This window comes from Danio rerio, chromosome 5 (assembly GCF_052040795.2).
Source record: "Danio rerio strain M-AB ecotype USA chromosome 5, GRCz13ab, whole genome shotgun sequence".
Taxonomy (NCBI): domain Eukaryota; kingdom Metazoa; phylum Chordata; class Actinopteri; order Cypriniformes; family Danionidae; genus Danio; species Danio rerio.
Genome location: NC_141025.1, coordinates 57,027,816 through 57,045,341, shown reverse-complemented (window position 1 = coordinate 57,045,341; position 17,526 = coordinate 57,027,816). Strand labels below are relative to the sequence as shown.

The 17,526-nt window shown below is 33.9% G+C and overlaps 1 protein-coding gene across 2 annotated transcripts in view; it reads left to right on the top strand.

Moving 5' to 3' along the window:
- Positions 1-17,526, top strand: part of serinc5 (serine incorporator 5) — a 67,514-nt gene that overhangs the window by 38,140 nt on the left and 11,848 nt on the right. Inside the window, 4 exon segments of one of the 2 annotated variants that reach the window (NM_213514.1) lie at positions 181-359; positions 4,322-4,404; positions 8,360-8,453; positions 15,269-15,480. In NM_213514.1, coding sequence (NP_998679.1) covers positions 181-359; positions 4,322-4,404; positions 8,360-8,453; positions 15,269-15,480 — 568 coding nt within the window. 2 annotated transcript variants of the gene reach the window in all.

Here is a 17,526-nt window from a genome sequence, read left to right as displayed (position 1 = left end):
GGTTATTGTAAGCAGTTTAATGTCTATTTTTTGGTGTGTATATATTTAGGTTGTTCCTTCATTTTTGCCAGCATGAATAGGTGTGTACAAAGTTTGGATTACTTTAACTTTATCTTTACCCTGAGGCGACTGTAACACTTCTGTAATTTAATTCCTCTATTGTTTTGTGCTTTTTTTCAGATTCCTTTCTACTCACAGATGTGTCAGCAGCTCAATGCTGGAGAGAACTGCAGTACCCTAGTGGGCTATTCAGCCGTCTATAAAGTCTGCTTCGGCATGGCCTGTTTTTTCTTCTTCTTCGCTGTCTTCACCATTCGTGTGCAGAACAGCACAGGATGCCGGGCAGCTGTTCACAATGGGTAAGCGGGTGACCCGGCCACTTTTGAAGTGCTATTTACACTGGACACAACCCCGGATCAACGACCAGAGTGTATTGTTTGGCCTGCTGTTTCCATCTGTACGCTCCTCCTAACGCTCCATTATTCACCCACATCCAAAGCCCTGAATGGAGGTATTAATCTAAAGCTCTGTCCAGAGGAAATAGTGACGAGCTTTTCCTCTGCGAATGGGATGGTTTAGCCCCACATTAGGCACTTCATGTTGCAATAATCAGACCTTTGTGTGTATGCAAATGCTGGGTGAGAAAGTACATGGCCGAACTTGATGTTGTATGCAGCTTTTGCCTGCTCTACACACCGACACGCACACACAAACAAAACATCACTCTATGAATCCTCGTTCACATATTCCTGAAACCATCTGGTGATGACATGATAACAGGGACAAACAGGAAATCCTATACTAGATAACAAAGAGACAAAATTGCCAGACAGAAATATTTTTGGTGTACAATTTAGCATTTGTTTACTTAATTTACACTTTTTCTTTATCTAGTGGTTTTCTTAATATGTTAAATCATTTAATTTTATTAATAAAGACATTTCTACTGCTAAAATTGAATTCTAAAGTAGAAATATAAATATGATATAGTTGTGTAATAGTTTTTTGAATATTTTATTTTTTTTATTTTTTTTTTTTATTAAAGTGATCGATTCCATATGTTAATTAGATTAAACCAAATGTTTGGTAAAGTCTAAAAAGGATAGACAGAAAAGCGATAAGCATATCAGTATAGCATAATTTTTGTGGCGCTGTATAACATTAATTAATATTTTTTACAGTACTGTGATGATTGGGTTTGGGTTGGGGTGGGGTAGATGTAAAAAAATACAATTTGTTGGGTAATTTAAAAGATTACATAAATAATGCTCGGTAAGACTTTTTCATGGGTCGATAATCGTTTTCAAGGTATACTGTGATTTGGAAAAGGTTTTAAAACCTCCGTCAAAATATTTTGCAATACCGTTCCTAAGGTATGTGTACTATTTTTTATAAATTTGTAAATATACAAGTAAAACAGTACAACAGTATCTCCAGCAGAAAATATATTCAAAGATGTTGTTTAAAATTGTAAAGAAATCAGGGTTTTTGAAATAAATGAAGAGAGTAGAAGTCAATAATTAATTTAAGTTATTTACCCTGACATGTTTATTGTTCAAAAATATTTTAAATGTTTCTCAAAATAAAATATATTGTGATCAAAAGGGAATCCCAGTTTTTACCCAGACATTTAAAATAATATATTTTGGAGGTGTAATCACAATATTGTGAAACTCATGATATCTTTATCCAAGCTTATTAAAGTGTCAGAATCTTGCGAAAACAACTACTGTTTTCACATAACTGTGATGGCTGGGTTTAGGGTTGGGGTAGATGTTAAAGGACCATGAAACCCCCTTGTTTGTTACAGGGTGAAAAAGTCAGAAAAGTTAGGGAGGGGGGAGTTTAGGGAGGAGTGTCGGAGGAACTAAAATGGGATGGTGTGGGAGTGTCTATTTGGGCACGCGCAAGTTTCAGAGTACACGCACACACACACACACACACACACACACGGGAGAAAGTGATGGTGTTTAACCTACATGGACATCTGTAGTCAAATTATTTGCCAAATTATTAAATGGTGGACTTTAACTGCAGTTTGGCTCTTTCCATTAGGGAACTCATTTATGCCCCTTGCGACAAACAAGATATTTGATTCGAGGAACTGCTCTAAGCGTGTATTTTTAATGCAATGTTTGATACCGCACGGCGAATGAGAGAAAAAAAACTCAGCATTTCCCGGAAACTTAGATGCACACGGCAGGTAGTGTCAGAAAGCCGCGTGTGTTATTCCGGTCACAAAATGCAGTGAAAACCCTACACGAGGTTAAAGTTTGGTTGTGGTGCTAACATGTTTACACTCGGTGCTATAGTTAACTTAGTTCGATACGAACAAACTGAATAAACAAAGAGCGCTGGTCGCTCACTTACCAAATCTGTAGAGACAGGACAATCACCAGCCACTAGAGCCGCGTCTTTATTAAGAGAAGACTACAAGCGAATCCGGATCTCAGCGTTTGCAGATGAGAACAGCTCTCAGGTAAACAATGTTCCTCCTTAGACACGCAAGTTATTGTTGTCGAGCGTCACGTACACTGTTAATCCACACGTGACTCTAGCTGCGCTCTCACAGAGAGAAAATGAAAACAAAACTTAACTGCAGCAAACTATAAAAGCAACACTTCACGCTTGTTTTGCCAACACAACGTGGCGTCTCTGTCGTCTAAACACTGTGACAGTAATGAATATTAATGAAGTTGCACAATAGAGCGCGCTTATTGGTTTGAACCAAGCCTTACTCATGCATTAATGCATCACACTGTAAGACGTAATAAGACACACTCTGGCACAGATGTCCAGTCTGCACGCTGGAATACAACGCTATTATGTCATGGCCGTGACGCAGCTTCAAAAATTCCTTTCAAACCGGAAGTACGAATTTGCTTGAAATAACGTAAAAACAACCAATTTACACTTTTTAGCAAAATATAGGTGTCCTAATAGTGTTTTTAGCAGTGTGGGACACATATACGACTGTCAACAGCTCAAAAAATGTGTTTTGGTGTTTCATGATCCTTTAATAAAATACAATTAATGGGACATTTATTAAATACTATAAATAATTCTTGTGATTGATCAGCTTTACTAATAGAGAAGACTCCAGATCCAGATCTGTTTTTACTTTACTGTGAAGTTGGGTTTAGCGTTGGGGTAGGGGTAGACATTAATATAATACAATTAATAGGAAATTTAATAAATAATATAAAAAAAATTTGTTAACTTCAACGGCAACCATATCTGATCTAGCATAGCAACAACCCAAATGTTCTTGTAATAAATGGAAGACATTCTATTCATTTTCCTTTTCTTTTTTTTTTTTTATTAAAAAAAAAATACAATTATTCTATTAGTGGCTCAAACCATAATGTGATCTGAAATGTGGGTATTATGAACCACAAATATGATTTTCTGCTAAAAGAAGTATTTCTCAGCATTTTTTTGAAATAGAAATCTTTTGTAACAAAATATAAATGTCTTTATTAATTTTACTGCTTAATTTGATGCATCATAGTTAAATTAAGGTATTCCTTTCTTCAAGTAAAAAATAAATAAATATATACAAATCTCACAGACCCCAAACCTTTGAACATATTGTTTTTAAACTAGGATTTTGATTTTAGAGAAAAGTGCCTTTGGATTAATAGATATTGTACAAATGGATGTAAAATTATTAATAACCAAACTGATTTAGTAATGTTTTTTTCCAGATCATTTTAACACATTTCTTTTAAAGTTTAGTCTAATTATGTAATAGTTAAACATGTTTTATATAAAATTACACTTTCTTTTAGAACAGTTTAAAAACTATTTATTTTTTTTTTTTTGTAACATGGTTAAGTTTACCAAAATGAATGTACAATGTGCTTTTACAGACATAATCAAAGGCAAGTTTTACAAAAAAAATCTGCAGTGGGTTGTAGAAATTATAGTAATCCTTAAAAATAAGAAAATAAGTAAATAAGCGAATAGATTGAGGTTGGGAAAAAAAAAGAAAAATGGAAACATCACATCATCTTTAAGTACTAATAATGGTGACCAATTAGGTCTCTGGAAAGGCACATAAAAGAAAATATTTATTTTCCACATCACAGCACATTCCCATAATATAGACATGTCATTTGAAAAAAAGAACATTAGAACTAAACAAAAAGAACAAAAATAACAAACAAACAACAAAAGACCATTCCCTGTGAGCTTCCGACAGCCCTCCTCCAAAAAAAACTAATTGACACACAAAACCATTTCTGAAAACTGATGTTATAAAGTGTGTTTTAAACCCTGACTAGCAGTTTGTGAAATATCAATCTCTCCTTTTTTGCAGGTTCTGGTTCTTTAAGTTTGTGGCTCTGCTGGCTTGCTGTGCGGGCGGATTCTTTCTCCCCAATCAAGACCAGTTTCTTGAAGGTTCAGTATGATCTGCTTCCACATGCTCTCACTTTTAAACATTTGATGCTATTATTTTTCTGCAACACAAAAAAGCTTGCGAAATTTGATTGAAACTTGTTTTAAAGGGGAGTTGACAGTTTCTTGGAAAGTTTTATTATTTCTGCTTTGATCTTGTAGTGTTGCGATATCTTTCGTCCAAGTACAACACAGTTGATCTACTGTAAGTGTCTCTCTGTGGTTCAAAAACTCCAGAGACTCTAAAACTGTATAAATGACCTCCTGACTGCAGGCATATTTAACATATTTAGATGACTGTTACACAAGATCTTCAGTTTAAACCCTGCTTGTTATGCAAATCATTTAATAGAATAGATTTTATCCTGTTTAAAGATTAATTGAATTAGCACACTTAATTAAATATAGTACATCTCAAATACATTAATAAACTTTCTGAATTAGTAGTATAGCATCATAAACAGATGATAATATCATGAGATTTTTAGATTGATTTTGGTCAATATTGGCCCATTTCCACTGACTGGTACAATACGGTATGGTATGGGTCGGTTTGGGTCACCTTTATCAGGCTTGCGTTTCCATTCCCAAGGGTATCCTTTTAGTGGGCGTGGTGTACGACAGAAAGTTTCAGTCGACATCATTCTCGCTCGAATAAATGCCTACAGTAAACAGCTCCACACGAGTTTGTGACATATCTCTGTAACCAATCAGCATTCAGCTAATTTGCTTTACCCATAGCCAAACCATATATAAATAAAGTTACAAACAAATGACCACCTGTCAATCACTTTTTCCGTCGGGAATCTGGCATGAATAGGCACCGATCTGTGTCGGTCTAATGGCTTTTTCCCACAGCTGGTGGAGGAGATGAGAGTTCGGTTGGAGTTTACTGTAGTGAATTAGTTATTAGTTATTAGTGATCATGTGCCAAATGTTAATCCCTTATTAACACTTTTCCAAGAGTGAATAAAAGACTTCCAGTGGCTTCAAGTCCTCTATGAAAAAAACTAAAGCCATTCAATGTAAAGTCTGTGGGACAGGGTTTGCTGGTAGCAGCTTTTGCCACTGAAAATCATCTAAATATGTTACATTTTTCAAGCGCGAGAGGTTCTGTAAAATCCTTCATTTAATCCTCACGATGCTGGCACAACCAGCTGTAATTATTTCGAAATCCTATTTTTCATTAGTAATATAGATTGCTAAGAGCTTAAATTGGACAAAAGGGGATTTTTTATTTATTTATTTTTTATTTTTTTGGACGTCACAGATTCTAGATTTTCAAATAATTAAAATTAAATAGTTCATAAATATTGCCTTATTCTAATAAACCAGATATCAATAAAAAGCTTAATTAAAAGTCCAGTGAAATCATCAGTATGTTAGTTTTAAGGATATAAATAAGCCAGTGACAAAAGAAATAAACCTGATATAAACAACATTTTCACCTCATACTTTAGTTTCACATTAAATCTGGACATGCCCCTTCACCTCCAAGATGCTTTTCATTTGATGGGTTTGAGTGCAGCCATTCTCACTGACAGAGCTGTGATGAAAAAGAACGCTATATACTGTTTCACATGGCCGTCATTTTAAAAGCGAAAGCGAGGCTGCTATGAAAAGAAACCTGGAAGTATTGCCTAGAGTCACACAAGAGCAGTGTCTGCTATCATGTATTGTTGTGTAGCTGGCTGTATATTTTATCAGTAAAAAGAAAGTGACAAAAATGTATAATTTCACTGCTTTCTGAGTGACCCAAATTTCCGTTCTGATTGGATAGTGACAGGACACAGGGATATCGGACCTTATTTTAAGCTAAATTAAGGAATATGGCACTAGTTAGCTAACATTTTCTTTGCCAAACACATTGTGATTTAGCCATTTATCAAACTTAAGTTAATGAACTGATTCTATCTCTATATTAGACCTGTCATAATACTAAATTACGGTTCTAAAAAATGAAAAGACGTCAATTTCCCGCTAACGTTTAAGCGCTGTCTAGCTCGTTCTTAAACACAGCTGATTTGCCATAGTATTCACTAGTGCTCAACAGAAATGACTGTGATTGGTCATGAAGGTCATTAGTTCACTGCTCTTCACTGATATTTACTGAGTGCAAACACAGACGAGCGATCAACTGATAAATCGACAGGACTTTGCGGCTTTAAAACGATCAAGTGTACATGAATCCGTGTTTGCACTAAGTGAAGAGCGATGAACAGATGACCTTCACAGGCAATCACAACCATTTTTGTTGAGCATAATGGTAAATCAGTGGTGTTTATAAACATGCTTAAATGTTAGTGGGGAATGGACGTTTTAAAAATTCTAGTTTCGTTTCAACACTACACGAGGGTGTGCTCCATTTTACACAAAACTGCATTGTTTTATCGTTTACCAGGTTACATAGGCAGAAGCAGGGAAGCGTCTCCACAGTGTTTACCTAGTACCATGAACTGAAGTCTAGTAGGACACTTAAGCGTATTACTCTTAAAGAGATTGTGATTGTGTTTGATTAATATGCTTTTAATTGTTTAAATTAAACTTAACTGAATGATATTAAAGTGATGTTTACATCATTTCTGCACTTTGAAATCATGGTAACAGTTGGAGGTTTGTAGTTCACAGTATGTTAATGTTATGTTTACAGTGCTGGTCCTTTATTTTCGAGGTTATTCCCACCGAGGTTTGTAGTTCACAGCATGTTGATGCAGTGTTTACAGTGCTGGTCCTCTACATTCAGGTTTATTCCCACCGCAGCCTTGCTTTTGTTTTTCAAAAGTGGCCACATGAAATGAGCGTATTAGCGTTTTTTTTTTTATTAAATGGGGAGGAGCTACTCTGTCCTGCCCTCTCTTCATGTTTCAATTGAGATAATGGCAAACATCCAATTAAAAAAGGCACATTTCAAAGCACTTAACAGGACTTTTAAGCTTTTGGGTGAGGTAAAAATCTCATTTTCATAAAATTGACACCGGTCCAGGGTCCCATTATATATAAAACAATGCATTAAAAAATGTATTGTAAATATTTAGATATTATATTAAATTATAATAACTGTTTTTATTAACAATGTACATGTAATCTATTACCTTTTTAATTGGATATACTCTATCTGTTTGATGAAAAATACAAACTGTGGAATGTCTTTTAACAGAAATATTCTGTAGATTAAATTTATGAATGTAAAATGTTAAAAAAAGTAGTTAACTAGCAACCACAGCTGCCGGTATTTTTTCGTAAAATCAAGAAAGAAAAAAAAAACAGCAAAACTTTTTTTTGTGTCACCATTGTGGAGGATAGTAACATCTGTGATCAAGTCCAAGATGAACTGAGAGTATCTGTTATGCTGCATCTTCTTTTGTTTAAAGGTAACTATGTAGTTGCTAATGCAGTGAAAATCTGTTGCAATTGCAATCACAGATGAACACAATGCATCTATGGACTTTGTTTTTGTGCACTAAGCTACAACTTTGTGTACTGAACGTTGTATCAGTTCATGAAATACGGTTATTTTCCGTAAATTTAAACAGTTCTGTAAAACTTTAGTATTTTTTATAGAAAAATTGTACAGATATTTTACACTATAAGAATTTGCTAATTAACACTCTCTCAGTTTTGATAATGTTAACTCTTTCAAAAGTTATTTTAACATTTTTATAGTGGTTCCCATATAAACTCTGAGGGAGTGTTAATTTTAACTCTAATGTAGTTAAATCTACTATCTAAAATTTGCAGTGTACAGGAAGGTCAGTGTGCCAGAGGAGAAGTTCATGCACACTTTTAAATGAGCTGAAGTCTGAGTGATTATCAGTCTTTGGTGTCTGGATGAGGGATGGGTGCTTCCTAGAGTGTTTTTAGTTCCGGGCTTTTATCAGAAAAGGGAGATTGTTTTGTCATACAGTATCAGCCCGAGGGAATGACCTTTGACTTCTCTCTCTTTCTCTCTCTCTCTCAGTCTGGCGTTACGTTGGGGCAGCTGGAGGTTTTCTCTTTATCATCATCCAGTTGATGCTTCTCGTTCAGTTTGCCCACAGATGGAACCAAAACTGGTGAGCTGAAGTTTAGCTTCTTTTTACTGTCTGTTTTTCCTTTTTTTCCCCCTTTTCATTCACCAAGTGGAAAACTTATTTGGCTTTTGGAGAATGCCTCTAGTACTTTCCATCATCATATCCAACTGTTGCGTGGTGTGTAATTTGAGTCCCTATGACTGGAAATCATTAGTCTGGAAATGAAGACTATAGTGTATGCTGGCCGCTTTTAATTTCCACTGTCAGATCGGTTGCAAAGTTGCCAGCCGGGGTTGTCTTAATATTGTGCTGATATAGGAAAGAGAGACATTAATGCCAAAGTGAAAGATTTGGGGATTTTTTTGTGCAATTTTTATTTTAGTCACTGTTGTGGACAAGCTGTGATTTACAAATCACATGAATGCTTGATTCAGGAACTGTCTTGATTTATGTACACTCAGGTATAGTAGAATTACCAACCTACATCACACATGATGTCACACGGGTTCAACCGCGCATACAGGTTGCAGAAAAAAAAACACCGGTTGCAATAGCAAACATTTCATGTTGTGCGGTTGGATGCCAAATACGAAAATCCAAAAATAGAAAACTTAAATTTTACCATATACCACACTGCTTTTTTTGCCAACCACAGATGTCTTTGGCTAACAGCCATCATAAGAGTTGAATGGAGTGAGGACCTAATTAAAAATGCTCGACTTTGCAGTTCTCATGTTATATCAGTTAAGTCCACGCTATGCTGAATCATACACATTTCGGCAGCAATGATTTTAGCAAAAAAACAGTTAAATATGGTTAATTAAACTGCAGACACTGAATGCTTAGAATAAAATGTAAAAATGTACGTTCACATACTCTGCCGTACAGCTGCAGTTCGCTGTCAGAATGCAGTTGTTTTGCTTGTTGATGATTACCCAGGCCTTGTATAGCTCCCTCTTCTTTCCTTGTCAGAACCTCGATTTTTAACACTGCATAGTTTTGAATGCAGTAATGATGAAACATTATTTCCTGCACATGACCAAACAGAACAAAATTGCATCCAAAGGCTTTTAACTTCTCTCTTGTAAAATCAATTGGAGTTTTAATGAGATATTTGGGGCTGGATGCCTGGCTATTTCGTCTTATCCAATATTCATTGGGAGGGTGCTATCACAAATGGACCTGTCAGACGAACTCCTCTCACTTTTTTTCAGAACAGCTGTGCTTATCACTGGGTGACAAGCTGTCATAATACAATGAAAGCATTATGTAAATACAATATGTTATCAATATAACTTATTTCTAATACAACAACAAACTCTGTACCGCATCGGATGTCATTGCCTCGCTGTAAATGCTATCGCTCCCGTTTTTTTTTCTGCAACCCTGCTGTGTGCATCCTGAATGTTTACAAACTGGTAATTCTCTACACAGACAGTATTTATGACGCAAGTTGATCTGTCAAACACAAAAGAAGATTTTTTGAAGAATGTTGGAAACTGTTGACTTCCATAGGTGAAAAAAACAAAGAATGGAAGTCAATGGTTTTAGATTTTTAACATTCTTCAAAATATCTCCTTTTGTGTTCAACGGAACAAAATGGTTTGGAGCAAGTAAGTAAATTAGGGTAGAATTTTGGGGTGAACTATCCCTTTAGGGCAGGGGTCACCAATCTCGGTCCTGGAGGGCCGGTGTCCCTGCAGGATTTAGCTCCAACTTGCTTCAACACACCTGCCTGGATGTTTCAAGTAAACCAAATAAGACCTTGATTAGCTTGTTCAGGTGTGTTTGATTAGGGTTGGAGCTAAAATTTCCAGGACACCGGCCCTCCGGGAACAAGTTTGGTGACCACTGCTTTAGGGTTGTGTACACACCTAGTTTGTTCAGTCCAAACCAAAATACATTTAGTTCTGGCTTGCTTCATTTTTTTAAATTTGAGCCTACACTCCAAAAAGTGGCATGGTGACTTAAAAAATTGAGAAATCCCAAACTTGGAAGTGTTAAGTTGAATTTTTTTAAAGTTGATTTTTATCATTTAAAAAGTGAGTAAACCAGTTGCCTTAAAATTATTATGTTAATGAACTATGTGCATAATTAAACAAATTAAGTAAACTTAATAGTTACATTGGGATTGCTTCCATTTTAAATAAAGTAAACTTGTTAATTTTAAGGCAATAGGTTTAATGTTTTTATGTAAAGTCAACTATTCACTTTAAAAGTATCAGGTTTACTATCTTAAAATCAACTAATCACTTCTTACTGTGCAGAGATGCAAAAATCAAACTTTCAAGTGAAATTTTATCCATCAAACAGATAAATGAAGGATCTTTATAGTGATATGTGTCAAGTGTCTGTGCTTGTGGCTTTAACATTGTGCTGTTGTAGACTTTTTAACACCACATTGAAAGTTTCAGTGCAGTCAATTCTAATTTTAGTCTCTGGCACTGTGGTGGACAAGGTGTGATGTACAAATCACATGAATGTTTGGAGCATTACGTGAACTATTTCAATATCAGTTTCAGTAAAGCAGAGCAAGATCCACTAAAACATTATTAGTGAATCATTTTAGCCTTTTCATTCTGAGAACCAGGGATTTATTTCAGTGGGAGTTCTCAAGACATGAAATGTTTCAAACTACAGTCACACTGAAGGAGAACAGCGAGCAGAGCTTTCTGAAGGGTGTGTTTTCATAAATAATGCTTGTTGTGACTGTATGAGTATGGCTGTGTGTTGTGCTGTTGACATTATAGGGAGGAGAAAGAGTTGAAGTAAGAGGTTTTTGGCAGCTCTCCAGTCTGTGGACAGGAAACCCTTGGCAGAGCTCAACGTGCATCATAGTTTCCTCTCTGCTTTTCTCAACAAATGGAAACCTCAGCACAAAAGGCCAGAAATGTCTGAGACTGTCATGGGGAATTTTGTAACGCATGAATCGTGCCTCAAGAAATAACCTAAATTTGACAAAAGATCCCTTTGGAAATATTCTTTATGATCCCAAAATAATTAGAAGTGATAAATCACCAAAAGATTTTTACATTTGCAATTGCTGGTAGTTTAGTCATCCTCTTTTTCAGTAAAGCAAGAGCAGTAAAGATGTTTTAATCTGAAATTTTGTTTATTTGTATATAAGTTGGTAACTTTGTCTTCACAGTAAAATCATTACAGACTTAAAAAATATATCGTAATAATTTAAAAATATATTATAGTATAGTATATTATAGTGTTATATTATAGTATAGTGTAATTATTAAAAAAATATATATTATAGTATAGCATAATAATTTTAAAATATATTATATTATTGCATAATAATCTAAAAATATATATGATATTATGTTATATTATAATATAGCTTAATAATTTAAACATATATTAAAGTATATCATATTATAGTGTAGTATATTATAGTATGTTATATTATTATAGTAAAGCAAAATTAAAATATATTTTATTATGTTATATTATAGTATATTACATTATATTGTATCATAGTATATTATATTATAGTATAGTATATTATAGTATATATGGTTTAGTATATTATAGTATATTATTTTGATATATTGTAATGGTATTACTGTAAAGGCAAAGCTCAGAATAATTTCTCAACGTTTCAGCTTCATACGATCATTTAGAAATAATTTAAATGTACTGATTTGCTATTCAGGAAATATTTCTTATTTTTGTCAGTGAAAATAGTTCATTTTTGCTGCTTTTTAGTGTTGAAATCATGATACCTTTTACAGTATTCCTCGATGAATCAATGTGACCATTCTGTTTTTTAATTTATATTACTTTTATATTTAACGAGTACATGCTGGAGAATATATTATTTATTATTTTATCATTAACAATGTTATAAAATGATTACAGTAACTAGTTTATACTAATACTTATATGATAACTAATATTAATAATAATGTGCAAAAAAATTATTATAGTTATTATTATTATCATATTATTAACAATATATAATAATATTTATTATTATATATTATATTTAATACTATAAAATGTTAATAGTAATTGTCTTTTTTATGTTAAGTGAAAATTGTAAACTTTTTTTTTTTTTTTTTGGTTTTGGTCCGAATAAATGATAAAAGCCTAAATAATAGATGTAAGAAGTGCAGTGTGTGTTGATTGAGATGTTGAGATGAAGCAGACTCTGGAGGACTGCCCAGCAGATGGAAGTTACTGCTGTCAGCACTTCTCCTGTGCATTACTGAAACATTTCCCTCTCCTCGCTGCTCACTCACTCACAGTAATCATCCTCTGGTGTCGTATACATTTATGATAAGAGCAATCCACCTCTCAGATTAACTTGTCGTTTAGCAGCGGCTCTTTATCCAGAGTGATTTACAGTTGATTAATTACAGAGACAGTCTCTTGGAGCTATCTGATTTTAAGGTTTTAATCTGGCTTTAAAGTCGATAAGCGTGAAGGACACAACATTAGTGAGAACATTAGAATCTCAGTGATGACTAGTCACCTATGACACAGCCTCAGATTTCACACTCACAACCAGCAGGTTTAATAAAGTCAAACAGTTAAAAAAGTTAAAGTTAATAAAGATTTCCATAAAGTTAACAAAGAATTTGCTAAATGTTCTGTTTTGCCATCTAGTAAATACATTTTCATTTTAAAACCATTACTTTAAATTGTAAAAATATTGTTTTACTATATGGTGAATCTTTAGCATTATTGGGGAGAGTCCAAACTTCCGAACTGTAGTGATACATATATATTTAAATGAATCTGATTATTTCAATTTGGTTTCAGTGTGATTAAAGGTGCCATAGGATCCAATGATACAATAATAATAAATAGGTCTCTCATAGCTACAGTGCAACAATTCACAGAAACAGATGTGACACAATGCATAAATGTCCATTTAACGTGTATATTAAGCAGTTTACATATGTCTGTTGCCTCATTACAAACAAACACAGCAGATTTCACAATATACATGTTAAATTTAAACCTTTGTGTATTCATGGTGGCACTGAATACATTTATTATCCATAAATCTCACATTTAGCATCCTGATGCACTGTGAACAGATTCCTGCTTGACAATACTGCTCCTTTACTGTTTTCTAAGGACTGTCCTATTTCATTTCAAAATAAGAGTCCCATATACATAGTGAGTAAAACACCAGCTTAGCTAAAATTAAGAATAAGAAAAAGACATTGTTGTCTCAATCTCACTAGGAAATATTATGGCATATAAAACACTGTCTGAGACTTGCATAATAATAATCCTGTGTGGCTCACCATAGTAAATGTTTTAATCCAACGGGGTATATGCTCTCAGACTTTTAATTTTAGCCAGCCAGCTCCAGGGCTTCCGGTCTTTCCATTATAAAATTGCCAAGTTTAAGATCTGATTTCTTTCAAAATTATTGATCTTCACTGCCTGATAGATATATAATATGAAGTGGGTCTCAGACCAGACAAGTAGCACTGCATTAAATTCCAGTTTACCCCACCATGTCTATAAAACATGACAATTTATTTTACCCCAGTCTTGCATCCCGTTTTGTGCTTGAACAACTAAATAAATGCTTAAGTCTTTTTAGCTGAATGTATTGTAATTACATTATAACATCAGTGGTGTAAAAGCAACCTTGTGAAATTGAAAATAATTATAAGCTTTCACTGGAAGTTTACCATTGGCAGAAAAACACTAGCTTTGCATATACATTTTTTACAGAGATTTTATACTCGTACGATTTACATGAGCATAAGAAAACAATGATGTTTCAGGCTTATGCTATGTCATTTATATGTATGAAAATATCATTAGTCAGCAATGTCTAGGTATATTCAGATTTTTATTTTATTGCACCTTTAAATCTGATTTGTAAAATGTGTTTGTTCATGTAACCTGTTGGTCTCAATCAAATCAGTTGTGTTAAATTAGAGAAACATGCAAAATAAGCAGATTGGTGGTACGCCATGACCAGCTTTGAGAACCACTGATTTGAAGTCGCGAAAACTGGAATTTAAAGTTGTGGTCACACTGCACTTTTCTCCCTATAGACTTCCATTTGTACACAAGTGAATGCATCACACCGGAAACACAAGCTTGTGTGACAAGTTTCGCAGTTTGCTACGTTGGAAAGTTCAAGCTTGGTGTCCTCTGACCTGCGAAATCTCATCACTGCATTGCATGAGACCAATCAAAGATCAAAACATGACCTCTATGGACAGAAATTTAAAACAGACTAATCATTCGTTTTTTTTTTTTGTTTTTTTTTTTGTCTTGTTTAATCTTGCCCCTTTTCACGGCGCTGTAGAACAAAATTTTGCATGCTCAAACTTTAGTGTGACCGAAGCTTTAGATCATCTTTTTTTCTACGATCGTGACATCTATCCACTTGAAACGGTCCTGAAATAAAAAAAAACAATTTAGGGTGGTGCATGGTTTCATCCTTTTGAAACCGATTGCATTGTTGTAAGATGAGTGTTGCTAACAAAATAAAAAAAGAAGATGGCCAATAAATGAAATCAGAGCAGAAATGAGATGCGCCCCAATGGCATTCCACGTGACCATAAGTGATGAAAAGTCTTTCTGATGGGTAGAGAAGCTTATGATATTTGATTAAATATTCTGGATGCAAATTATTATACAAAATAATGAAGTGTACAGATACATCTACTATATGAATATTAAAAATATTCAAAATAACAAGAGTAAATTCTTATTTCTTTCAGATTTTAAATGATAAAATGACTTGCCATTGCTATTGTTGTCTTATCTTTCTCAGCCATAGTCAGAAGAACAAAACAGCTGTAATCTAATGCCACTAATGCAGCGATTTGTCTTGAATTTAGAATCTCCACTGTGTCTCTCCACAGGAGCTCAGGAGCCACATATAATAAACTGTGGTATGCGGCGCTGGCTTTGGTCACGCTTGTGCTGTTCTCGGTGGCAGTGGGTGGCATGGTGTTTATGTTCATGTACTACACTCATCCAGAGGCCTGCTTTCTCAACAAGATCTTCCTGGGGGTCAACGGTGGCCTGTGTTTTATCGTGTCTCTGCTGGCCATCTCGCCCTGCATTCAGACCTGTGAGTTCACCAACACGCTTCCACTTCAATTACCTACTTTTTGTACAGATAAGCAGATGTTTGTTTGATGTCTGACAAACAAGTTTATGCATACAGCCGGCAGTTTTACACAATCAATAAGGATTCACTAAACAGAGCAAAGTTTAAAATTGCTTTAGCATGCATTTTAGTTGCAATAATGTGACGTTTTAGATAGAAATGTTTCTTTTAATGCATCCACAAAAGCATTTTTTGTTCTTTGGTAAGGCTTGCTAAGCCATTGTTTCAAAAATGTATGTTCTGTTTCTTTTACAAACTAGGTAATGTCCAAAGTCTATAAAGTTAGCTAGTTATTGAAATCTGTTAAATTTGTACAAATAATTGAAAAATCACTAAACAAATGCAAAAACTAAAAGAGAATATAGACATCACACATACAGTTAAAGTCAGAATTGTTAACCCCCTGAATTATTAGGCCCCTGTTTATTTTTTCCCCCAATTTCTGTTTAATGGAGGGAAGATGTTTTCAACACATTTCTAAACAAAATAGCTTTAATAAATAATTTCTAATAACTAATTTGTTTTATCTTTGCCATGATGACAGTAAATAATATTTGATTAGATATTTTTCAACACTAGTATTCATTGACATTTAACTTAAATAACATTTAAGTTATTGTATAATGATGGTATGCTCTGTAGACTATCGAAAAAGGGGCTAATAATTTTGACCTTATAATGGTTTTTAAAAAAAATTAAAAACTGCTTTTATTCTAGCCAAAATTAAACAAATAAGACTTTCTCCAGAAGAAATAATATGAGAAATATCAACCTTGTAGCACTACAATAGTAGGCCAGTCACGATTTCTTTTTTGTTGTTGTACGTTATATTGCACCAAAACATTATATAATGCCAGAAGGACAATATAATAGCATCATAATGCAAGTACCCCCTTCCAGAGAACACATCATATTTTATTCTTAACTATTTAATTATAGTCATTTCAACAATTTAATAACTGGCCATTGGAATCAGAATTTGATAATACTAAATAAATAATATTAGATTTTAAAAAGTAACAGAGGCTGCAATATCTGCTACCAGATATATTTTCAGTTGTCAGACACACACATGAAAATATGCTGTAGTAATTTATTGAAAATACTTGTGTTTTTACCCATACTGACACTGACACCACCGATAGACATAGAGATGTTGCACAATCAGCTAAAATGTTGCTAGAATAATTTTTTTTGAACGGTTGATACATATTGCATCACAATAAAATGATTGAGGTCATGTCCATGTGTTTGTGCGATAAGTATTGATTATTGTGACAGGTCTATGCATAGGTTGTATATCAGCACTGCTGTTATTCATGTGTAAGTAAACAGCCATATCGCAGTACTTCTTGTGTGATACTACTTGTTTGATGGCACCAGTGTGTAAATAAAAATCTTTTCTGTGAAGAACTACTTTATTCGGCCTCCATTTCACAGATGAACGTTTTAACAGCTTAGCAAAGGTTGTTGCTAATTGAAAACATCACTTTAGAATTACTATTTTAATTATTGTCTATATTATAGATTATTGTAATGTCTGTGATGACAAAATCACAGATCAAGATTTTAACGCTGAACGGCATAAAGCCAAATCAACAAATCTACAGTTCTGTCTGTATTATATTAATAGTCTGTGAATTTACCAACATCAACACCATAAAGTCCAAAACAAAGCAAATGCGAGATTAATATATAATATAACTTAATTTGTAGAAAATTGCTTGTAACAGTAACACATTTTTAGTGGTGAACTTAATCAAATTTTTAAAAGGAAACACAAGCATAGTTAAAAATATGTTATTTACATCTTTATGTGATTGAAAAATTGCTTATGATCAACCATTTAACTTGAAGGTTACTGACAACAAAAAATGTGCTGTAATGATTCATGTACATAAACCATGAACTGGATGCAGAAATGATTTGTCTCAGTAAAACTAGAAACCAGTAGCGCATAAGTTGTGCATTGTGGAGCCCAAATTTAATAATATTGTCCGTTTAAAT